This window comes from Physeter macrocephalus, unplaced genomic scaffold, assembly GCF_002837175.3.
Source record: "Physeter macrocephalus isolate SW-GA unplaced genomic scaffold, ASM283717v5 random_1608, whole genome shotgun sequence".
NCBI classification, from domain to species: Eukaryota; Metazoa; Chordata; class Mammalia; order Artiodactyla; family Physeteridae; genus Physeter; species Physeter macrocephalus.
The window spans coordinates 1-25,000 of record NW_021146275.1 but is presented as its reverse complement, the minus strand read 5'-3'; the positions used below and the strand labels follow the sequence as shown (position 1 = coordinate 25,000).

The 25,000-nt window shown below is 52.0% G+C and overlaps 2 protein-coding genes across 2 annotated transcripts; both read left to right on the top strand.

Annotated features, from left to right (window-relative positions):
- Positions 1-6: 6 nt before the first annotated feature.
- Positions 7-1,624, top strand: LOC114483864 (splicing factor U2AF 35 kDa subunit; the record flags this gene model as incomplete). Its single annotated transcript, XM_028486478.2, has 3 exons — positions 7-158; positions 237-329; positions 1,345-1,624. Coding segments are annotated over 3 exons (384 nt in total), but the record flags the coding sequence as incomplete, so codon positions are not given.
- Positions 1,625-17,513: 15,889 nt separating this feature from the next.
- Positions 17,514-24,865, top strand: LOC114485300 (cystathionine beta-synthase-like protein; the record flags this gene model as incomplete). Its single annotated transcript, XM_028486477.2, has 3 exons — positions 17,514-17,621; positions 21,329-21,548; positions 24,759-24,865. Coding segments are annotated over exons 2-3 (319 nt in total), but the record flags the coding sequence as incomplete, so codon positions are not given.
- Positions 24,866-25,000: the final 135 nt, after the last annotated feature.

Here is a 25,000-nt window from a genome sequence, read left to right as displayed (position 1 = left end):
AGCGTTTTTGCCTTGTCTTTTCAGTTTCGCCGTGAAGAAGATGCGGAAAAGGCCGTGATTGACCTGAACAACCGCTGGTTTAATGGCCAGCCGATCCACGCCGAGCTCTCCCCTGTGACCGACTTCAGAGAAGCCTGCTGCCGCCAGTACGAGATGGGGTAGGTGTGGGCAGGCCCCAGGGGCGCCCTGGGCGGGTGGAGGGCGTGCACTGCATGACCCCGTCTGTTCTCCCGCAGGGAGTGCACGCGGGGAGGCTTCTGCAACTTCATGCACCTGAAGCCCATCTCTCGGGAGCTGCGGCGGGAGTTGTACGGGCGCCGCCGTAAGAAGTGAGTACTTGAGTGAACCGTGACTGTTTCTTAACCAAAATGCTGTTTTCAAGTAGAGCTTGGCTTTCGTGTCATTTCTCCTTCAAAGGCACTGCTTAGAATGTAGTGCATATTTTAAAATATAACACGTACTCTTTGAAGGACATTTTCCACGCACGCACGGCTTCCTCCTCGTCAGGTCGAGAGCAGACCTTAGTAACTGAGGGGACCGTTAAGCTGGTGACCACTAAAATTAGGTTTGTTTACACGGTGTTTATTCTCAGATATCTGGACTTCCTTTACGTGCTGCCTATTTCCATTGGGGTTTCTTGGTTTTTATTGGCTTGGGCGGGTTTCTTTGGCCGGGCCGGGGCACCGCCCTGGGGACCACTGACAGTTGGGCACCGTCACGTGTCTGGTCCTGTTGCTTAAGTGCAGGTGGTCGTGTCACCGAGCAGAGAAGGGGCCGAGGTGTCAGTGTGACGAGTCTCTTCTCCACTCAGATCACTGAGTTCTGACCCCAGAGGGGTTCTCGTCTCTCTCCTGTCAAGCAGATATTTGGAAATGCAGACCTTATTGGTGACTGTTTCATTGTCAACAAAAAGAAGTGTAGGAGAAAAAGAACGCTGGCCTCCCCTCACCCACGGTGGGCCCGACGGACACCGTCGCCGAGCTGCGTACATGCCGGGCCGGGACCTGAAACGGGGGTCAGGTGTGGGGTGAGGGGTGTGTACGTCCCGTTCACTCTGGATTAGGGTTTCCCCTGGCCGTTTGTGTTGGCGCCACGGGAGGATATGATAGAGAAGATGTCATAGCTCTTCAGTCCTCAGGTGCCCCTTTTTATCCCTGACGCTTTAACGTCTGAGACGAGGGCACATCTTACAGCTCCAGCTTGTGGCTTAATTGGCAGCGTTTTTCTCCTTTATTGGTCTCATCGGTGTGTCGAGGTGCAGTGTTCAGACGTGTCGGCCCCCGTCCCGTACGTTGCGTGCTGCGGTGTGGGTGCTACGGTGTCCTTTCCTGTCCTTGGTTGCAGGCATAGATCGCGGTCCCGCTCTCGGGAGCGTCGCTCTCGGTCTAGAGACCGTGGCCGCGGCGGCGGCGGCGGTGGCGGCGGGGGACGGGAACGCGACAGGAGGCGGTCGAGAGACCGAGAGAGGTCTGGGCGATTCTGAGCCGTGCTGTTCTTGCCGCGTGTCTGCTGGGAAGTGTCGTCCGTCGTTGGTTGACCGAGCCAGTTCATAATGGGAGTTTTTTTAAAAAAAACAACAAAAAAAACAAAGATGGGTTTCTGAATAAAATTTGTAGTGATACAGAATTCCTGTGTGACTGATTTCTTGTGCCAAGTCTTTGTTTCCAGTCTCTTCCTTTACAGACCTGCACGTACATCATCAGCGTTTGAGGTGAAGGTGTTACATCAGTCACTTCGCGTATAAATGACACACCTACCAGTTAAGGGAAAATTCATATGCGAAAAAGGCCTGTTTCCTATGATCTGCATGTTAACAGGTAATCCGGTGTTTCTCTTCTGAAGCTGTTAGCAGACTGGAGTGGAAGCCCCGCAGACTGCACTGGCATCTGCAGGAAAGTTGATCTCTCGACCAAGCGCAGTCCGTGGAGCCCGCAGGGTTGGGTTCTTATCCGTGAGCTTCTAGTTTTGCTCCGAGGGCCGCCTTGTGTCCCGAGACACGGGTGGCACATAGCACGGGGATGCGCTCGGGCCCTCGCGTTTCTGTTTCACCGACTGAGGCTGCGTCGAAAACCACTAAGGGACAGGAGCACAAGCCCTGTGATCACATCTGCCTCGGCAGAGCCTTCCTGTCTGGTGTCACCTTCCCAAACCATCTTCGTCATGGCGACGCAGGGCAGTGTGACTCGGGGCTGCCGTGGAGTTGGGTCCCGGTTCCTGCCGTGGCCGTTCCTCGGCTGAGAGCATAGAGATTCTCTTAAGAGAAAGTCTTACCCAAAGGCAAACCGAAACACGGTTCCAGGTGACCAGCACACGGCACTGCGTGGCATCCCCGTGTCTCCTCACGACAGGCCCAAGCACAGTTGCCCGCAGGCGTCCGAGCCTCTTGCCCATTCCTGGGAGGTGTGCCTGCTGAGTGGGGGGAGATACTACTTCCCTGACCAGTTTGTTTCATGGAAGTCAACTTTTATCTGCTAAATTATAAAAAGTGATTTAGTGATTACGTTAGTTTTGTTCGGGTTTGTTTTCTTGAAATTTTTGGGTTTTCTTGTTTTTTTTGCAATAGTAGGCGGATGATTTTGGATAAAGTGGCACTTTGAGTTGGTGGTCTAGGAGCTTATCTTTATATCATTTTGCACACTCTCAAAAGAATCAGTACCAGTACTTCAGATTTTCTATCTAAGTTTCGTCAGAGTTGTGGGAATTACTGAGTCATTTTCCACTGCATCTGAAGGAGGCAACGTGACAGAATTTTTAATTTGTATTTCTTAACTTTGATTAGTGTCACCTTTTCCTGTGAAAGTCTCTAGTTTCAAAAGTAAATGAAGATCCCTGGTGGTCCAGTGGTTAAGAATCCGCCTTCCAGCGCAGGGGACTCAGATTCGAGCCCTGCTCGGGGAACTAAGATCCCACATGCCACGGGGCATCTAAGCCCACACGCCACAACTACTGAGCTCGCGTGTGCCGCAACCACAGAACCCACACGCTGCAGTGAAAGATCCCGCGTGGGGCAACTAAGACCCATTGCAGTAAAAAATAAGTAGACTTTTTTTTTTTTTTAAGTGTCTTGAAAACTTTGTCACCGAAGTCAGAAAGAGGAGCTTACAAAGTAGAGGGAAAGGAACCCTGCCGCCCCACCCTCCGTACCCTAATGCAGGTCTGGAGTGAAAAGCCGTTGAGGGCAGTTTGGGCCTGAAGCTGCCCTGTGTTGCCACTGGTTTGGGCCTGCTTGGACCTACCCACGTCAGCAAAGAGCAGCTCAGTAGATAAGCCCAAGTAAAGGTGGTAGCTCCCAGGTCCAAGGGGATTTTTATTTTTAAAAGGGGGGGGAGCTTCCCTGGTGGCGCAGTGGTTCAGACTCTGCCTGCCAGTGTAGGAGACACGGGTTCGAGCCCTGATCCGGGAAGATCCCACATGCCGCGGAGCAGCTAAGCTCGTGCGCCACGACTACTGAGCCTGCGCTCTAGAGCCCATGAGCCACAACTACTGAGCCCGCGTGACACAAATACTGAGCCCGTGTGCCTAGAGCCCGTGCTCTGCGACGAGAAGCCACCGCAATGAGAAGCCCGCGCACCACAACAAAGAGTAGCCCCCGCTCGCCGCAACTAGAGAATGCCTGCACGCAGCAACGAGGACCCAACGCAGCCAAAAATAAAATTAATTAATTTTTTTAAATAAAAAACAATATATAACCAACAAAGACTTACTGTATAGTACAGGGAACTATATTTGATATAATAACCTATGATTTAAAAGAATCTGAAAAAGAATACATATATGTATAACAAGCACTTTGCTGTATACCTGAAACATTGCAAATCAACTATACTTCAATGAAAACAATCTAGGGGGTGGGAGGATTGGGGAGATTGGGATTGACATATATACGACATTGATTCTATGTATAAAATAGATAACTAATGAGAACCTACTGTATAGCACAGGGAACTCTACCCAGTGCTCTGTGGTGACCTAAATGGGAAGGAAATCCAAAAAAGAGGGGATATATGTATGCGTATAGCTGATTCGATTTGCTGTACAGTAGAAACTAACAATATTGTAAAGTAACTATACTCCAATAGTAATAATTGAAAAATCTACATAGGCTTCACCACACGTTACAGTTTCGCCTGTTTTTGAATTTTATATAAATGGAATCATTGCATATCGCCTTGCCTTGCTTTGACTCAGCTTGTCTGCAACATTCAATATGTTTTTGGACGCCACTGACTTGAAATTTGCAGCTCGAGGCAGATGAATCGCGTAGTTAATACATGTTACTGGCACAACTGGCCAGCTGGAGGAACAGGAGGAGGAAGAGGAGGAGGGGTCAGTGGGGACACGTTCCCTGAGGCAGGAACGAGCTTGGACGTGCGTGCGTGGATCAGGAAAGCCTGGCAGTAGGCTGTGCTGTGGAAGCACGGGGCCCTCATTCCCCCTCACCTCGCACGTCGGCCGAGGGCCAGCTGCTCAGCTCCCAGCACTGTCATCTTCCCGGGGTGGCTGGTGGGGCAGCCCCACCTGGATGGAGCGTGGCCAGCCCGCGGGCGCAGAAAGAGAGGAAAACCCCTTGCCGGTCCTTCAACTCTGATCAGAGGGATGCGTGAACTTCCTTCCACACTGCATGGGTCAAAGCAAGTCACAAGGCCACTCAGCACTGCAGTGGGAGGGGCGCCAGCGGGAGGGGTCCTGGGATGCTGGGTGGACAGCAGCATCCCCCAAAGTGCATTCAAGGCCAAGCACACGGGAAAGAGAGTCAGGGCGACATCGTAGAGGGCCTCGTGAGCTTGGGAAGGACCTGGAGCTCGTTCTGAGCGGTGGGACGGGTTTGAGCAGGAGGATGATTCGTTCTGGTTCGTGTTTCTGAGGCCGTGTCTCACCGCAGGGTGTTGGAAGGGGACCAGAGTGGAAGCTACTGCAGTGGTCCAGGCAGGCGGGGAGGGCAGCTCGGACTGTGGCAGGTGTTGGGGGCGGTTGAGTCTGGGACAGACGGTCTCCGTCCCCTTTGTGTTCTAGCTCTTGCAGTGGCTGCAGTGGCAGGTTGGCAGGTCCCTGGCTTCACCTGGCACGTCCCCAATGGATGGATGACGTTGGTGCCTTTTCGTGCCATTGGCCATTTGCATGTCTCTGTGAAGCACCTGCTCAAGTCTCTGCCCGTTTTAAAATCAAGTCGTTTTTCTTTTTCCTGTGTATTTCTAGGAGTTCTTTACACAGTCTGAGTCCTTTGTTGAAGGTTGCAAATATCTCTCCCGGTCCAGGGCTTCCTTTTCCCTCTCAGTGGTGGGATGAACGCATGTCTTCCAATGTAACTAGTCCAGTTCAGCAATATTTCTTCTGTGGACGTGCTTTCTGGGTCCTGTTTAACACATCTTTGCTCCCAAGTTCCTGCTGAGATTCTGCCTTCTCCATAAGCTTACTGTCTTAGCGTGCACACTTAGGGTACACACAGGACTGCTCTCTGATCGTTTTGTGTGTATGGTGTAGGGAGGCTTGTTTTTCTACAGGGTTAGCCCATCGCTCCAGCAACCTTTATTGTGGAAAGAGCCACAGCCTTCCCTGCAGAGCTGAGGGGGCCTCTGTTGAATCAGGTGACCACACATGTAGATGGGTCCCTTTCCAGGTTCTCCAGTCCCGTGTACCTCCTTGTGCCTCACATATAGTCAGAATGAAAGAGAGCCCATAGGACCTGAGAGAAGGTTCCAGGTCGCCTCCACGGGCTTTAACCTCGGCAGATTTTTTTTTTTTCTTTATCAGTTTCATTACTGATAAAGCTGATTGGAGAACATGAATGTGGGTTTTAAGGCCTGTAGAACTCGTACTACCGCCTCCATCCATGGTTTGACCTTGGGACAGCCCGCCTGAGGGACAGCCTGTGTCCGCAGGACATGCACAGTGTCCAGGATGCTGCCAGTGCCAACCTGGGGGGGGGGACGGGAGAGTTGGCCCCCAGGGTTCGCACCTTTTAAACCGATCAGTGTCCTGCAGTCGGGAGAGAGCGGACAAGTCAAGGGCCTCCGCCGAGCAGACCGCCACTCTCCTCTCCTGGGAAGGAGGGACCGTGGGAGGAGAGGGGAGGAGGCGGCCCTGTGATGGGTGCTGCTTCCTTGTGGAAACACAGTACTGAGCTAAAGGGGCGTCACTCCCCACCCCAGGATTCCTCAGTGCTCTCTCCCAGCTCCCTGGGCGGAGGCGGGTGGGGTCCAGAGTGGGCTGGGGAGGGCTCATCCCTCAAGGCTGCCCTCTGTCACGCACAGGCCACATCCCCAGTACCCCTACCCTTCCTGTTCCACGGATGGGCTTTTGGCTTCATCCCAAGAAAGTTTCGAACAGGTGAGAACCGTGCAGTAATCAACTCAAGGGCCGCCCTGAGGTCAAGGCTGAAACTTCACTCCCTGAGCATCTGTCTCCCCTGAGCGTCGGTCCCGCTGTCCAGAGAGGCTTCCCAGCACCTGTGCAGGAGACCAAATGAGAACAAAGCCGGCAATCTGAAACTTCCCGAACTGAGAAAGTGTAACCCTCCTCCCACATCAAATCCCTAAGAGAGGGTAGTCCAAAGCTGAAATCGTCTTCTCCCGTAAAGTTCAAAGACATTGAAGCTCAAGGTCTCTTCCTCCTATGGCATCTTATCAACCAGACAGTCCTGAGGCCACCAGGTGGCTGCCTTCCCTTGCACCTCTTCCAGGAGCAGCAGCACGGGCCTGAAAACACAGCCCTGCAAGTCCACGTGGCCCGTCAGGAGAGCTCCCTGCCCGGGACGTAAGAGCTGCACCCGTCCCTGGTGGCGGGTTCCTGGTGGCCAGATGACTCACGTGGATGGCACAGTATGGGTCTCGGGGGGACCTTCCATGCCCCCCACCCCCGCTTGGGACTTACTGTTAGAGTGAGCTCAGGAGCTCTCACCTCCGAAACGGGGCCCCCATCTCAGGACAGACTGCGGTCTTTTGCTCAGAAGGTGCCAGGCTCATCCAGGTGAACTTGGCTCACTCCCAGCTGGAGCTTCCTTGGCGAGCGTGTTCAGACCTTACACAGCAGAGCCTTAAACTCAGAAAATCCCCACCTGCATCTGGTGAACAAACATTCAGTCACCTGCTTCAAATCCCAGGTCTTTTTTTTTTCTTTTTTTAACAAGTTGAATCAAATGAAATTGCCATTTTTTTGTAGGTTAAAAATGGTCAAACATCAGCAGTTTCATGTGGGTCAACCTAACATATCCCAGGGTTGGGTTGATTGCCATGGCAAGACGGGCAAGGAAAGCAGAGATGCAGGCGTCTGACTGCCTGGGTCGGATCCTGGTTCCGCTCCCCTTCAGCTTCAGACCTGGGCAAGTCACCCGACCTCTCCTCCTAGGATAGTTATGAAGATTCCATCAGTTAAAGTTAGGTAAAATTCCTCGAACAGTGAGTGGCACGTACGTAGTAAGTGCTCAAGCAGGGTTAGTTGTTGTTATTAGTGGTAACACTATTAGTAGCTGAAGGTGGAACACGGTGGTATGGAGAAGGACAAGCAGAGGAATAACCGGGAGCCCTAATAGGCTTGTTTTACAAGGTGAGGACTTGACAGGTGGTGTAAGAAGTTACTGAGTACAGGCCTATATGGGAAAAGAATCTAAAAAAGAGTGGACATATGTATATGTATAACTGATTCCCTTTGCTGTACATCTGAAACTAACACAACAATGTAAATCAACTATACTCCAATAAAATTTTTTTAAAAATAAAAAATAGGGCTTCCCTGGTGGCTCAGTGGCTGAGAGTCCGCCTGCCGATGCAGGGGACGCGGGTTCGTGCCCTGGACCGGGAAGATCCCACGTGCCGCGGAACGGCTGGGCCCGTGAGCCATGGCCGCTGAGCCTGCGCGTCCGGAGCCTGTGCTCCGCAACGGGAGAGGCCACAGCGGTGAGAGGCCCGCGAACCGCAAAAAATAAATAAATAAAATAAAATAAAATAAAAATTTTTAAAAATAATAAATAATTTCATAAAGCAGTTACTAAGTATGAAACATACTCCGAAATTGACAAAACATTGTTGGGAAAACTAGAGCGGAGCTAAATAAATAGACCTCCCATGTTCATTCATGGGCTAGAAAATTTATTCCCCAAATCAAAAAGAATAAAATACTTAGGAATAAATTTAATCAAGGAAGTGCCAGATTTGTACACTGAAAATTACAAAAAAATTGCAAAGAAATGAAAGAAAAACTAAAAGTGGAAAGTTATCCTTTTTTCACAGATTGGAAGGTTTGACGTTGTTAAGATGGCAGTACTCCCCCAAAACAATCTACAGATTCAGTTCAGTCCCTCTCACAATCCTAACAGCCTCTTTGTGCAAATGGAAAAGCTGATCCTAAAATTTTATGGAATTGCAAGGAAATCCAAATAGCCAAGGCAATCTTGAAAAAGAAGAGCAAAGTTGGAAGACTTGCACTTCCTGATTTCAAAAGTTAGTACAAAGTTACAGTAATGAAAATGGTGTGGTACTGGCATAAGGATTGATGTATAGATCAATGAAATATTTAGAATTGGGGGTTCATAAGTAAACCCTAACATCTATGGTCAATTGCTTTTGACAAGAGTGTCAAGACCAGTCAATGGGGAAAGAATTATCTCTTTAACAAATGGTGCTGGGACAACCAGTTATCCACATTGAAAAGAATGAAGTTGGAGTCTTACCTCACACCGTATGCAAAAAATGAACTCAAAGTAGATCAGAACTCTAAATACAAACCCGTAAAACTCAACATGGTAAATCTCCACGAGCTTGGATTAGGCAGTGGTTTCTTAGGTATGACAGCAAAAGTGCAAGTCACAAAAGGAGAAAAAACAGATAAACTGGAGTTCATCAAAGCTGAACACTTTTGTGCATTGAAAGTCACTATCAAGAAAGTGAAAAATATGCCTCTCAGAATGGGAGAAAATATCTGCAAATTATGTATCTGATAAAAAGTCCAGTATCCAGAATATAAGAAGAGTTCTCACAACTCAACAACAAAAAGACAACCCAAGTAAGAATGGGCAAAGGATCTGAATAGACATTTTTCCAAAGAAGATATACAAATGACCAACAAGCACATGAAAAATGCTCAACATCACTTGTCCTTAGGAAAACGCAAATCAAAACCACAATCGGATAGCACTTCACACCTCCTAGGATGGCTAGGATCAAATCAAGGAATGATGGGAAGTGTTGGTGAGTGGGTGAACAAATTGGAACCCTCCTACATTGCAGGTGGGAGTGTAACATGGTGTGGAAAACAGTTTGGCAATTTCTCAAAAGGTTAAACATAGAATTATCATATGACTGAGCAACTCTATTTTTAGGTATATATCCAAGAGAAATGAAAACATATATCCATACAAAAAGTTGTACACGAGTATACATAGAAACATTAATCATAATAACCAAAAGGTGGAAACAATGTAATGTCCATCACCTGATGAATAGGTAAATAAAACATTGTATAGCCATACAACAGCATTTTATTGGACAATGAAAAGTACTGCTACATGTGACAACACGGATGAACCTTGAAAAGCATGCTATGTGAAGGAAGCCAGTCACAAGTGACCACAAGCTATATGATTCCATTTATATGAAATGTCCAGAGTAGGCAAATCTAGAGAGACAGAAAGTAGATTAGTAGTGGCCAGGGACAAACACTTGGCGGGGGGGGGGGTATGGAAGGATTGGTGTGGAGGTGATGGCTAAGGGGTTGGGGTTTCTTTCTATGGTGATGAGAATGCTCTAAAATTGAGTGTGTGGTGATGGCTGCACACCTCTGTGAATACACGAAAAGCCATTGAATTGTACACTTTAAATGGGTGAATTGTATGGTATGTAAATTGTATCAATAAAACTGTTGCAAATATAAAAAGTTATTGGCATAAGAAAGAGCATTTATTTTTATTGTTAAAATAGATATGGCCTAAAGTTCATAAATAAGAAAAAGAAATACAGGATATCGTCTACATTATGGCGATAAATACCATTTTAAAAATGGCCAGGGCTTCCCTGGTGGCATAGTGGTTAAGAATCCGCCTACCAATTGAGGGGACCTGGGTTCCATGTCCTGGTCCAGGAAGATCCCACGTGCCACGGAGCAACTAAGCCCGTGCGCCTGTGCTCTAGAGCCTGCGAGCTACAACAGCTGAGCCCGTGTGCCACAACTACTGAAGCCCACGCACCTAGAGCCCGTGCTCCACAACAAGAGAAGCCACCGCAATGAGAAGCCCGTTTGCTGCAACGAAGAGTAACCCCCGCTCGCCGCAACTAGAGAAAGCCCACACACAGCAACGAAGACCCAGTGCAGCCATAAATAAATAAATAAAATAAAATGAAAATGGCCAAATAAATTGTCTCTGAGACCTGGAACTGGGGGTGGAAAGAGACTCCAATTTTATTGGAGTATAGATGATTTACATTGTTGTGTAATGCTTCTACCATTAGCTCTTCTCCTGCGTTTGCTTTGTCACCCTGTGGATGAGAACCGTTTCCTCCTGCTGCCCTGTAACTGGAGGGGCCAGCCAGCCATCTGCCACCCAGACACTCCTCCCCAGGAGAGTTCAGGTGTCCCTCATCTGCCTCAATCTCCTGCCTCTTCCTGAGCTGCAAGCCCTTTTGCTGGCCCCTAGGGACCTTGGGTGCAGGGACAGCAAACTCCTCCACAACAGACATTTTTTCACAGTTCTGGAAGTCCAAGATCAGGTTGTCACAAGATTGGTTTCTCTCTCCTTGGTTTGTAGATGACCGCTTTCTCCCCGTGTCCTCACGTGGTCTCCCCTCTGTGTGAGTACATCCCTGGTGTCTCTTCCCCATCTTATAAGGACACCAGTCAGATTGGGTTCCATCCTGCTATGGACTGAATATTTGTGCCCCCATCCCCCAACCAGAAAAACCCCAATGTGACGGTATTTGGAGGTGGGGCCTTTGGGAGGTGATGAGGTCGTGAAGGTGGAGCCCTCGTGATGGGGTTAGTGCCCTTATAAGAAGAGACCCAAGTGAGCTTGTCCCCTGCTCCTTCCCCCAACATCTACAATCCAGGAAGAGAGGCCTCACCAGGCTGGTGCCTTGATCTTGCGCTTCTAGTCTCCAGAACTATGAGAAATAAATGTTTGTTGTTTAAGCCAAGCCCCTACTCTTGTTAAAGAAAATTATTCTGACACTTGTTAAAAAGGTAAAGAAGACGTTATTTGAGACAATTGCAATAGGAGAGAGAGATGGGGCTCAACTCCAAGTACAAGGAGGAAGCCGGGGATTTGCAGCCAAGGAACAGAGTGAGGGCTCAGTGGATGGAAAACTAATAGGAGACATGAAGACAGGGAGATTCTTTTTTTTTTTTTTTTAATTTATTTTTGGCTGCGTTGGGTCTTCGTTGCTGCGCACGGGCTTGCTCTAGTTGTGGCGAGCGGGGGCTACTCTTCGTTGCAGTGTGCGGGCTTATTGCAGTGGCTTCTCGTTGCGGAGCATGGGCTCTAGGCACACGGGCTTCAGTAGTTGCAGCACGCAGGCTCAGTAGTAGTGGCGCATGTGCTTAGTTGTTCCGCGGCATGTGGGATCTTCCAGGACCAGGGATAGAACCCGTGTCCCGTGCGCTGGCAGGTGGATTCTTAACCACTGCTCCACCAGGGAAGCCCTAAGGCGGGGAGATTCTTCATAAACAGACCTTGTAGAGTTCTTGCTAAAGGCAGGCCAGGGACTTCTACATCAAAGGAGGGGGGACCTTGATCGGATGTCAAGGGTGATCAGATATGGGGTGGGGCAGTCTCTCTAAACTGACTTAGGATTCCTGCTAAAACTGGCCTAGGCGGGCCCAAGACAAGGTGTGTTTTGGGGGGATGCTAGTGGACAAGAGGGCTCAGAGGAGCCTGACCAAGGTTTGGTCAAGGAGTCTCAGTTATCCTAAAGGCCTCTTTTTCACTTAATCACCTCTTCAAAGACTCTATCCACAAATATAGTTACATTCTTAGGTGTGTGCTGGGGGGTGGCACTTGACATGAATTTGGGGAGGTCACAGTTCAGCCCATAACAAGGACCCACTGTACAAGCAGATAGGGTAGGGGGTCCCTGGAGAAAGAGAACCAGGCATGGCCTTCTCAACACAAGAGACGCCATTTTTGGCCTAAGCCACTTTGGTTTTTTTCTGTTTGTTTGTTTTTGTTTTAAACTTGTATTTTATTTATTTATTTTTTGGCTGCGTTGGGTCTTCATTGCCGCGCATGGGCTTTCTCTAGTTGTGGCGAGCGGGGGCTACTCTTCATTGTGGTGCGCAGGCTTCTCATTGTGGTGGCTTCTCTTGTTGCGGAGCGCGGGCTCTAGGTGCTCGGGCTTCAGTAGTTGCGGCACATGGGCTCGGTAGTTGCAGCACGCAGGCTCTAGGGCACACGGGCTTCAGTAGTTGTGGCGTACAGGCTCCGTAGCTGTGGCTCTCAGGCTCTAGAGTGCAGGCTCAGTAGTTGTGGCATACAGGCTTAGTTGCTCCATGGCACGTGTAATCTTCCCGGACCGGGGATCGAACCCGTGTCCCCTGCATTAGCAGGCAGATTCTCAACCACTGTGCCACCCAGGAAGTCCCCTAAGCCACTTGGTGATCTAAGCTTGGCCACAGTGCTTGCCCTTTAACAGGTCTCAGTAATTAATGATCTTTGGGGAAGTGAGGGAATGCAGGAACACAGGAAAAGCAGTAAAGAAACAATAGTTCAGGACTTCCCTGGTGGCACAGTGGTTAAGAATCCGCCTGCCAATGCAGGGGATGTGGGTTCGAGCCCTGGTCTGGGAAGATCCCACATGCTGCAGAGCAACTAAGACCGTGCGCCACAACTACTGACACTGCGCTCTAGAGCCTGCGAGCCACAACTGCTGAACCCCACGCGCCTAGAGCCCGTGCCCCGCAACGAGAGAAGCCACCGCAATGAGAAGCCCGCGCACCGCAGCGAAGAGTAGCCCTTGCTCACTGCAACTAGAGAAAGCCCACGCGAAGCAACGAAGACCCAATGCAGCCAAAAATAGATTAATTAATTAATTTTTTTTTTAAAGAAAGAAACAATAGTTCATTGGTAAAACTGAGTCCTAGTTCCTCCTCAAGGAAGGTACATCACAATCTGATACAGTCTTTTGAGTTCTGCAGGAACTGAGACCCCCGCCAGGTACAGGATGAGATAATGATGTTGACCCTCCTGGCTTCAATCAACTGAAGATTGGATTCTGTCGACCTTGGCCCCAATTCTTTGCTGAAGTCTCCTCTGCCCAAGCCCCCTCATGAACATGCATACACCACCCAAGCCCCTCATGAATATGCATGTACCCTTAGCTTAAAACTTACCCAATTTTGCTGTTCAGGGATACAGTGCTTTGGGAAGGATCCCTGGTGTTCTCCTTACTTGCTGCAAATAATACATCCTTCCTTCTCCCACTCTTTGGCTTGGTTGTGTCTTTTGGCTTGACATCCACCAAGAGGCGAACCCTGTTTTCAGGTAACAACAGGATCCAGCTTGATTCTTGATCTGGGACTATTTTCCATCAAAAAATGCTAGTGAAAGGGGGCTTCCCTGGTGGCGCCATGGTTGGGAGTCCGCCTGCCGATGCAGGGGACGCGGGTTCGTGCCCCGGTCCGGGAGGGTCCCACATGCCGCGGAGCGGCTGGGCCCGTGAGCCGTGGCCGCTGAGCCTGCGCGTCCGGAACCTGTGCTCCGCAAAGGGAGAGGCCACAACAGTGAGAGGCCCGTGTACCGCTAAAAAAAAAAAAAAAAATGCTAGTGAAAAATTATAACCTATATAGTATGGCTAGAATCCATGAATTTACCTTATATAAATAAAAACAAAGTAGTGGTTTACCTATGGCTGCTGCATTGATGGGGGTATGGCTGCTAAAGGGTACAGGGTTTCTTTTTGGAGTGACACAAATGTTAAAATTGTGTGATGGTTGCACAACTCTGTGAATACTAAATATTAGTGCTTGTGTGCAAAAACCCATTGGTCTGTTCACTTTCAGTGGTAAAATGTATAGTTTTTTAAAAACAGGAATCTATGAATCCACACTGGTGTAAATAAATGAATGAATGCATGAGTGGGGGAGAAGAAAAACTCTTATAGTGGAATGCCAAATAATAAATGTAGAAGGAATGATAGAATTAGAAAACCACCCCTGGGCAACCATTTTAATCAAAACTGACTCAGACGGAAATCATCAGTGGAAGCTATAATGAGAGTATGAGATTTGACAAGTCACAGGGTACTTACATAGTTTCAAAGCATCTCCCCATAAGATGCTTACTAATTACAAGAGCGAAAATGGTAACTTTACAGTGGAGCAAGCAAGTGGGCAAAGTTAACCTTGCCAGTGATGGGACACTCAGACAGCAGGTGCCCCTGTCAGATCACAGACACTGACTCAGCACCACTCCTGTGGTCTCCATCCAGAGTGCATCCCCTGGGTGGAATTAGACCAAACCAAGGACATTCTACAAAATCCCTGGCTTGTACACTTCAAAAATGTCAGTGTCCTGGGGATTCCCTGGCAGTCCAGTAGTTAGGACTCCGTGCTTTCACTGTTCAATCCCTGGTCAGGGAACTAAGATTCCCGCAAGCTGCACAGCGCAGCCAAGAGACAAAAAAAAAAAGGGGGAGGGAGGAAGGAAGGAAGGAAGAAAAAATGTCCAAGTCGTAATACAAAGAATAGCTAAGGAGACTCAGCCACTGAATGTGGCATGTGGTCAGGGACTGGCCATGCAGGACACTGTTGGAATGATTGGCGAACTGAGTAAGGTCTGTTGGTGAGATCGTAGTTTTGTATCAACGTTAACTTTTTGTTTTATAAAGTATTTAATTTTTTTTTTTTTTTTTTTTTTTTTTTTGTGGTACGCGGGCCTCCCTCTGTTGTGGCCTCTCCCGTTGCGGAGCACAGGCTCCGGACGCGCAGGCCCAGCGGCCGTGGCTCAAGGGCCCAGCCGCTCCACGGCACGTGGAATCCTCCCGGACCGGGGCACGAACCCGCGTCCCTTGCATCGGCAGGCGGACGCACAACTTCCGCGGCACGTGGGATCCTCCCGGACCGGGGCGCGAACCCGGTTCCCCTGCATCTGCAGGCGGACGCGCAACCACCGCGCCACCAGGGAAGCCCAGTATTTAATTTTTTAAAAGCAGTTTTAGCTTAACTTCTTGATTTTGACAGTTGAATTATAGTTACAGGAAGCAATTCTTTGTTTCTGGGAAATGCACACTGAAGTAGTTGGGAGTAAAGGGACATTGTATCTCCACCTTACTCTCAACCATTCAGAAAAACCAGATAGATAGATGGTAGATAAATTGATGACAGAGACTTAGATACATATTTTATATGTAAGAATCTAAGAGAGAGAGACAGAGAAGTGTAAAGCAAACATAATAAAAATTTAACATTTGGAAAGTCTGGATGAAGGGCACCTGGAAATTCTTTATACTATTTTTGCCACTTTTCTGACATTCTGAAATTACATCAAAAATTTTTTCTAAATTTTTATGCTTGCCTTTTAAAACAACACAAATTCATTGTCTCTCACAGCTCTGGAGGCCAGAAGTCCACAATCAAGGTGTCGCAGGGCCTTGCTCCCTCTGAGGGCTCTGGCGGGGGGTCATTCCTGCCTCTCCAGCTCCTGCTGGTTGCCTGTGTTCTTGTCTTGTGCCTGAATGACTCCAGTCTCTGCCTCTGTCTTCACATGGCCATCTCCCCTCTGTGGGACTGTGTCCACATTTCCCTCTTATAAGGACACCAGTCATATTGGATTTAGAGCTCCCCTCTTTATTCACTGTGACCTCAACTTAAGTTGATTATATCCTCAAAGACCCTATTTCCAAGTAAGATCACACTCTAAGATTCAGGGGTTAGTAAAAGTTTAACATCTGGGAATCTGAGTATCTGGGAATTCTTATACTATTCCTGCCACTTTTGTGGCAGTCTGAAATTATGCCAAGATAAAATAATTCGGAGCATAATCAAAAACAACCCACTGGAAACCCTCCCAAGCGCCCCAGGTCATTGAGGCTAAAGTCCAGATCCTGGCCTGGACTCCGCCTCCCCTCCGCACCTGCTTCCGTTCCGGCCACAGTGACCTTCCCTGCTTCCCCGGACACCCTGCCTTCTTCATGCCCCAGGCCTTTGCACTGGCTAACTTCAGCCGGGGACATCCTTCTCCAGGACAAGATGTGGTTCCTAAGCTCTTTGCTCAAGGGTCACCTGTCCACAGAGACTTCTGACCACCTGATTGAGGACTCTCCCACTCCTGTCTTTCTCCATTCCCCGCTGTATCATTCTTCATTATCAGTCTCAGTAGTGGAAGTATTTTTATGAAGTGATGTCTGTTGAGCCCCCTCCCCTAGAACAGCAACTCCACAGGCGCAGAGGCCATTTGTCTGAGCTTGCTCTGTTTCCCATGCAGTGCTGGGAGCAATGCGGGCACGTGGCCAGCGCACTAAACAGTTGGATGCTGGGCCAAGTAACTCCATCCTGTATGTCTGCCCGAGCCTGGCGGCTCCCGCCTTTCACTTAGTCACTGCAGGGCAGGAGAAACTCAAGGGTCAGGGATTCTCCATTCAGCTCGGGAACCTCAAGAGGCAGGCAGGCTCTTTAAAAGTCGAGAGCACCCAGTCTGGAATATTGTTATTAGCGGTGGCCTTCCCAGCGACCAGGGCCGTCCTGGCCGTCAGCCTTTGGCGCCCGTGACTGGTGAGAGCCTGCCGGCAGCCCGGCTCGCAGCGGCTTTGTGGCTTCTGGCCATGTCCACGTGCGCTCAGGTTCCCTCCCTGATGGGAGCGGTCACCGGGCTGGGCAGACAGCGGGGCTCGGCCGGCGAAGCACTGTGTATGCTGGGCCCTTGGACCGTGAGGGGCAGGAAATAAGTCGGGACAAACCCGCCGAGGTGGATCCGAAGCCCAGGTGCAGAGCGCCTACTGTCTGCGCGCTGGGTCCGCCCGCAGCTTTCAGCCCCCTGGGGTCCCGCGACCAGACAGAACCGTGTCCGGTGGTCGCGGGACCGGGGCCTGCGTGAGGGGACCCAGCAGGCGGGATGCGTGCTGAGGCTCATCCTCAGGGCCTTCCAAGTCCTTCCGCTCTCCAGACCGCACGTTTTTAACTCATCAATCAATATTTATTTATTACACTCCCGCAGAGCAAGGATTTACCCAAGTAAAACAGAATCGGGACATTGGGTACAGAGTGTTCGCACACCCCTGGATGCGCGGTTCTGGTCGGGGTCCCGGGGTGGGGCGTGGGGAGAGGGTAGGGGTAGGCGGAGCGTGCGGGGGTCCCGGGAGTGAGGGGAGAAGAGGGGACAGAGGCCACCGGCCCACGGCTGCGTCAAAAGAGAGTAGGTGATGGGGGTGGGGTCTTCACCCAAGGTGCGCCAGAGGGGGAGGGTTGGGGGCGTGGCGGATGGGCGTGGCGAGAGGCGGGGACGAGAGAGGTGGGGGCCCCGCGATCCGCAACTCGGGATTGGCCGGAAGCCGGCCCCCGCCCCCTCTTCTCGGCCAATCGCCTTCCTTCCACTCTGGCCGCCCGGTCCCCGGGGTGCCACCCAGCCCCGGGGTCGCGCTTTCCGGGTCACTACTCGCCGCTCCCGGACGCGCCCAGCCCGCCGCTTTTTCCCGGTCTCGGTCCAGGTGAGCACTTACCGGACCGTGACTCGCTCCACCCCTAGGCGGAGGGATCTGGCCGGGGTCTGGGACGGGGTCCCCGCCTCGGCAACCGCTGGGCCGGCGTTGCATCATCTACATCTGCCAGCCGCGGAGCTGGCCCCGCGCCCCCCGCGTCCCGGACCTTCCCCTTATCGCGAGTCCAGACTATACTGAAGCTGGTGGTTCCGCGCCCACGTGGCCCAGGGCCTCCACTCCAACTCCTGAGGCTGCGGAGGGGACGGCAGGGGGCGCGAGCGGGGGGGCGTCGAGCTGAGACTTTCGGAAGATGCGCTCTAATGGTGCCATCATTGATTTTTCGCTGCATTTTGGATGGGAAATGGTTGTCTCGAAAATTGCTCTCTTCTGCCAGTTCTGTGGAGTGGGGGGGGGCGGGGTGTAAAATATTGATGTAGTTGCGTAGGCTGCACGGGAGGTGGCTGCCCGCGGTGGGAGGGAGCGCAGGGCAAACAGGGCCCTGCCTCCAGCACGTACTAAGGGGATGGGGGAGGGTGCCCTGAGACCCCCCCCCACCACTTCGAGCCCTAGGCAAGGCGGATGGCTGAGCTGTAGAATGGGGAGGGGTAGTGGGGAAGAAGCGGGAGCGCAAAACTTAGCCTCCCAAGAGTTACCTGGGGGTGTTTATCCCAAACGGTATCCCCAAAAGCCCCCCCCAAAGGCCGGGTGACCGGGCGGTCTCCAGATCCTCTGTAGGGTCTCAGTTTCCCGCCTGAGAAGTCTCCCTTTGAAACGGGAGTTTACTACCTCCCGCACCCTTGGCCCTAACTGGCTCCCTTGGGCCGACTGGTACGCGCGTGCAGGGTGCTGGGGGGCGCGGGGGGCGTGACCCCAGGAGGGTCTTGTGGTTTGAGGTGCGGCAGGAGCCAGCCAGGACCGCGCCAGGGGAGCCCGCCTTCCCAGCACGCACGTGCGTCGGCGCGCAGGGCGCTGTGCCCGCGGGGAGCTGTGCCCGCCGGGAGCTGAGGCGGGCTGCGCTGGACTGAATCCGCGGGTTCGAACCCGGGGCGCCCAGCGAGGGTCCCGCCGAGTGCCTGTGGGTTCTACGGAGGCTCTGTCGGTCTCGATTTGAGTTCCCAGCAGCCCCTTACCTTTCGGGAGGTCGCTACAGGCGAGGCAAGTCGCCACATAGGAGGCGCAGGGCTGCCTGCGTCTGCCGGGCCGGTCTGCGGGGTGTCCTGGCCAGGGGGCTGCCGGCCTGTCGGCCTCTGATGGGGAGAGAGGTCGACGACAGGGGCGCTTCTGCACGACGGAAGAACCACCTACCCGCGGGCGCACCGCGGAGCGAAGGCAGTGTTCCGCTTACCTCGGGGGCTTTTTGAAAGGTGGAAGAAGGACGCGGGACGTCCCTGCGTGGTCTCACGAGGGGCACTGAACGCCTGCAAAAGTACTTGCTGATCCAAAGACTTGGAGGAACCTCTGCTCTAGGCACGTTTGGGGGCAGATCGGCTGGGAGGCTGGTTTCTCCCGGAAAGCCGTGCGGGAAAGCCGCGCGCCGCGGGCCTCGCGGATTTGAAACGGACGTGATTGCCAAGGGTGGGGGTCTCCGCTTCCCCTGCGCGCAGGCTCCGGCTTGGGCGTCTGGGGCGACCTGCTGGGCGCTGGTCTGCGCCTGGCCCTAAGCTGGGAGACAGGGAACCAGCTGGAGCGGCCTCTGCCCTTGCTGATGGCGGCGGTACCGGGATGGGGCCGCCCCCGAGGAGAAATCCAGCGGGTCCACGAGCCTCCGTGTGCACCTCCAAGTGAGGGGCCCTTTGCACCTTCAGCCCACTTCCGCCTGGGCCACCCGACCTTTTCACAGCAAACTGACTGCCGAAATGTCCTGGGGAGCAGAGGGGCAAGGCTGGGGGCTGGGGTCCCTCCCGCTCCCCGGAGGGGTGGTGAGGGCTGCACGCAGAGGTCGCCCCGAGCCACATCCCCTGCCTTGGGCTCCTCGCAGGGACCTTCCAAACCCACAGGGCTCCAGAGACTTGGGGTTGGGGGGAGCTTTAGATTTACAGAAAAATTGAGAAGAGAGCAGAGTTCTCACGCACCTCCCCCCTCACACTCACGGTTCCCCCTATTATTACCATCTTACAATTTTTGCAATTAATGAACATTATGGTTAACTAAAGCCCCTACTTATTCAGATTTCCTTAGTTTCCCCTAATACCCTTTTCCGTTCTGGGATTCCATCCAAGAGACCTCACTCCCTTTAGTTTTCACTGCTCCTTACGGAGCTGGAGCCGTGGTGAGCGTTCGGTCCTCAGCCTGGTGAGTGGTGGCTCCGCGCCGGCCGTGGACCGGTCCTCTGTTCAGTGTGGGAAATCACAGGGAGGCAGCCGAGCGGCTGAGTTCAGTCCTGGTTTCTGAAGATGAGAGGTGGCTGTCCGCTCATTGTCACCAGAAGGAGCCGGGCAGGGCTGCAGCCCCTTCTTTGAGTGTGCCCATTCCCTTTCCTTTCTTTTCTTTTTTTCTTGTTTTTTGTCATCTATTTTAAGTGTCCATGAGACTTTAAAAATTTGATAAAATACACGTAATATACTGTTTATTTTAACCATTCATAAGTGTAAAATTCAGTAGCAATACACACATTCACAATGTTGTGCAACCATTACTATTATCTGTACCCCAAACGTTTTCATCATAACTCTGTACCCATTAAACAGTGACTCCCCTCCCCCTGCCCCTGGGAATCTCTATTCCGCTTCATGTCTCTCTGATTTGCCTATTCTGGGTACCTCATATAGGTAGAGTCACGCAATATTCTTCTTTGTCTGGCTTATTTGACTTAGCAGAATGTTTCATTCCTTTTTTTTTAGGGTAAAAATATATTTATTATCATCTTCATCTTCCTCTTGTTATTTCCATCATATAAATGTAGTCTTTTAAAATATATATATTTATTTATTTGGCTGCTCCGGGTCTTAGTTGCAGCATGCAGGATCTTCATTGTGGAATGCGGGATCTAGTTCCCTGACCAGGTATCGAACCTGGACCCCCTGCACTGGAAGTGCAGAGTCTTTACCCCTGGACCACCAGGGGAGTCCCTAAATGTAGTCTTACTTTTTTGGGATATCTTTGATATATAAAAGTCATATATATATTTAAGGTGTACAACTTGATGTTTTGATTTATGTATACATTATGAAAAGACACCACAATCAAGCTATCAAGATGAATAACATTCATCACCTCTACATAGTTGCTGTGTGTGTGTGTCTGTGTGTGTGCATATGCGCTCACATGTTGAGAAGATTTTAAAACTTCATTCTTCCTTCATGGCCAAATACTATTCCACTGTACAGGTAAACCACATTTTGTTTATACATTCATCCGCTGGCAGACACTTGGTTTGTTTCCAGGTTTTTGCTATTGTGAATAGTGCTGTTATGAATGCGGTGGGCAAATACTGTACGTTTCCATTTTTTTTGGCTACATGCGTAGGGGTGGAATTGCTGGGTCACACGGTAGTTGTATGCTTAACCCTTTGAGAAACTGTCCAGCTGTTGTCCACAGCAGCTGCTGCCTGCGTAGTTATGCTTTTTCCTGCTGAGCTACTTGAGTGAATGGAGCGCCACACTCAGAGGGGGCTGGGCGAGCGGGATTCCCAGGGCAGGCAACAGAGAAGCAGGCTCTTCTGCAGGTGTTTGGAAACGGTCCGAACTGACGGCATCTCTTCCCCTTGCCTTTGGCAGATCCCACCATGCCTTCTGAGACACCCCAAGCAGAAGAGAGGTCTGCAGGGTGCCCTCACCACCTCTCAGGGGCACACCTGGGGAAAGGGAGCCTGGAAAAGGAGCCTCTGGGAGACAAGGAGGACAAGGAGGTCCTGTGGATCCGTCCCGATGCCCCGAGCAGGTGCTCCTGGCAGCTGGGCAGGCCTGCCACCAACTCTCCACATCACCACACGGCTCTGTGAGTCCCCTTTATGATCATAAGATGGGGGGAAGAGGTTGTTACCTGAAGCCAGGTAGCCACAGGGACCTGGGGTGTGAACCACCACCCCGCCAACCCTGTCCCTTGCGGTCACTCTGGATGGATGGTGAGCTGGGGTGGGAGGTATTTTATAGCTGAGTCCCCCAAGGCTCAGAGAGGCCAAGGCTCGTCTGTGCTGTAACGCAGCACCTAGTTCAGTGCCCCCCAAGAGCAGATGCTCAATAAATAAAGGGATGTGCCCAGGTCCCAGGCTCCGAGTGACAGGCAGGGGGGAGGTTTCGGACGCAGATCCGTCCGGTTGCACACTCTTATAAGTGGGATCGTGCCTGCCCTTCTCTGCTTAACTCCAGGCCGTAAAATATTTTTCTGTAGTGGGGTCTTTGTGGTTGGACTGAGACTGTTGGATGAACAAACCACGCCTTTAAGCCCTCTCTTGGGTATTCGTGTGTCTGCAATGATCTCATTATGAATAACTGCAGTGGGAAAGTGCAATTCATTTAGTCACGGCACCTACTATGTGTGTGCCCTATTCTAGGTGCAGGAGATCAATCAGTGGGAAAGGAAAAAAAAAAAAAAAAAAAAGGCAAAAATCCCTGCCCCATCATGAAGCTCAAACTAAGTTCACTAAATCTTAGGATTATCTTTATTTCCTTAGTGTTGTCTCCCAGAAGTACAACAGATGAGTCAGAAGAACATGCCTTTTGGATGTTTGGTTCTTATTCCTCATACACTGCTGTACCAACCTTTATGATGATTGATTTTCGATTCAGAACTGGGGAGGGGGAGGGGGTGCTCTCCTCACTGGGGCCAATGGACCGAAGTAACATTTACAAACCCAGAAGCTCCCAGCGTTAAACACACCTCGGTTCTGGGAGCTTAGGAGGCCAAGTTGGCCGCCGGCCATAGGGCATGAGCCCCTGCTTCCAGAACAAAGCAGAGCAGGCGGTAAAATGGCTCCGTGAGCTGCTCGCTGGGCCTGGGGTGGCTGGGACACCACCCTATCCAGGCTGCAACCTGGCATCACACCTGCACTTCACGTGGTGGCCTAACCCTCCTACAACGCCCTGGCGGGGTTGCGGTCCCATCCTGAAACTGCTTGTCCCAGTTCAGGTTATGAGGAGCTCGTCTCGGGCCTGAGGCTCTGGGGCTCACCCGCTGTCGGGACACTGGACCCGGGTCCCTGGACGAGGCAGCCTAGGCGATCCCGGTGGTGAGAGAGAGCACAGGGGTGATGAGACAGGTGACGTGGCCGGGCGGCCTGGGGAGACCTCAGAGCTGGTACCTGGATGGGCAGGAGGTGCCAGCCCTGTGGGTATCTGGGGAAGGGGTTCCAGACGGTTCCCAGGTAGGATGGGCTTAGAACGAGGAAAACAGGGGGGAACAGCAAAGGGAGGGGAGGGGCCGCGGGGGTGCTGCAGAGCCAGGCGCCCTGCCAGCCGAGGGGTTTCAGGTTATTCCAGGGGGCTACAGGGCTCTGCCCCCGGAAGCCTCCTGGGCTGTCACAGGGAAAGCAGCTGAGATAACGGGTTAAATTCCCTCCCCAGGCCCCGGCCCCGAACACCTCAGGCAAGCTTCCCAGGTGACTTTCTGGCCCCCCAGGGCCTGGTGCTGAGTCAGGAACCCTGAGTTCTCCGCAGGGGCGGGGCGGCGGGCCTGGCCTCCCCCTTCTCAGGCCGCTACAACCTCTGCCGGGGGTGGATGACTCAGCGGCCCTCCAGTCCTTCCCAGGTGTTTACCCCTCCTGCCTTGGCTTTAACTAGTTAATAAGTCAACCCCGAGGTCGCCCCTAGAGCTTGGTCTCCCTCCAAGTCTGGGGTCAGGAGCCCTTTGCCCCCGCCCGGGCTCTCCCCTCACCCCGACTTCCGCACCTCTTTTGGCCAAACCTGCCTCTGGGTGGCTCGGGGCGTCCGTGACACCTTGGAGGGTGCAGTTGGGCTCCAGCCAGGCCGTGTTGCTGCCTGTCTGGGCCCCGGGGCGGAAGGCAGCGTTCCTAGGGAGCTGGGTCACCACCTTGGGAGCAGCGGGAGAGGAATCTACATGGTTAATGGGTCCCTGCAGTGGGGACCGCGGCTCACGCAAGCGTGAGAGCCGTGGGGGTGGCACCTGAGAAATCCAGGGTGTAGGAAGCCATCGAGTTTCTTGGAACTCACATCAATTTTGCATTTTCCGGGATGAGTAGTTGGTCCCTGAGGACGAGGACGGAGGCAACATCGTGGGGGCCACTCAGGAAACGCAGGTATCACGGCGTGCACACAGCTGAGCAGTGGCTGGGCTGTCCCACACCTTCCTGTCACCGGCTTCTCAGCTGGAAGAACCACTGGGAGGGGGCCGGTCACTCGAATGTGAAGGGGGACAGCTGGCCCATGAGAAGCGAGTCCCGTTCTGAGCCTGGAGGCCCACCTGGGAATTGGCCTGACCTTAGCCCCAAGGACAAGAGGTGACCAGCCAGAGGCCTTTGGTCTGAGTATCAGGCTCCCTGCTGCCTGTGCCAGACACTCTGCGTGATGCCAGGGGCCTGGGTGGGCTCTTTGCAGACACTGTCCCTGCCCGGTGGCCAGACCATCTGAGGGCGTCTCTGTTCAGGGGTCCCCACCAGTTTTTTCATCGAAGAAAAGGAAGGGAGGTATCCCAGGAGGCAGGTGCTGAGAGAGGAGATGAATTGAAGATCAAAAACCTAAAAAGATCGGGATTTCCCTGGTGGTCCAGTGGCTGTGACTCCGCCTTCCAATGCAGGGGGCGTGGGTTTGATCCCATATGCCCAACAAAAACAAAAACCTAAAAAGGTGGACCGGGACGTGATGTTGTTTTGAAGTCAGTGTTTGTTTGTTTTAACGTTTTTATTTGGAAATAACACTCAAAGGAAGTTGCAAAAATCATACAGAGAGGTGGTGGGGACTGTTCGCCCAGCTGCCCGCCGATACCGTCTGTTACCACAGCGCGTTTTCAAACCCCGGAAACGTTGGTGCAGCTGTTCACTGAATTGCATTCGTTTTCATCGGTTTTGAGGCGTACTTGCCCGTGCGTGTGTGTGTGACCTTTTACCAAACGTAGGTTTGTGTACTTGCCACCCAGATCCTCACGAAAGGCGGTTCTTGGATTTACTTGTCGATTTAGTTAAAAGAATGTGCTGGACTGCCAAGGCTGGTACCATTTTGTTTTTCTGAGTCATCGTGGACTCCTCTGTTTTAGGGCAAAATCTCCCAAGATCTTGCCAGACATCCTGAAGAAAATTGGGGACACCCCGATGGTGAGGATCAACAAGATTGGAAGGAGCTTCGGCCTGAAGTGTGAGCTCCGTGAGTGCCCTTCTCTGCGCGCGGCTCCCTGCACGCGCGGCTCCCTGCACGCGGGGCTCCCTGCACGCGCGGCTCCCTGCACGCGCGGCTCGCGGGCCTGCGGGGCGGGCGGGCCCCTCAGGCCCTGGGGGAGGG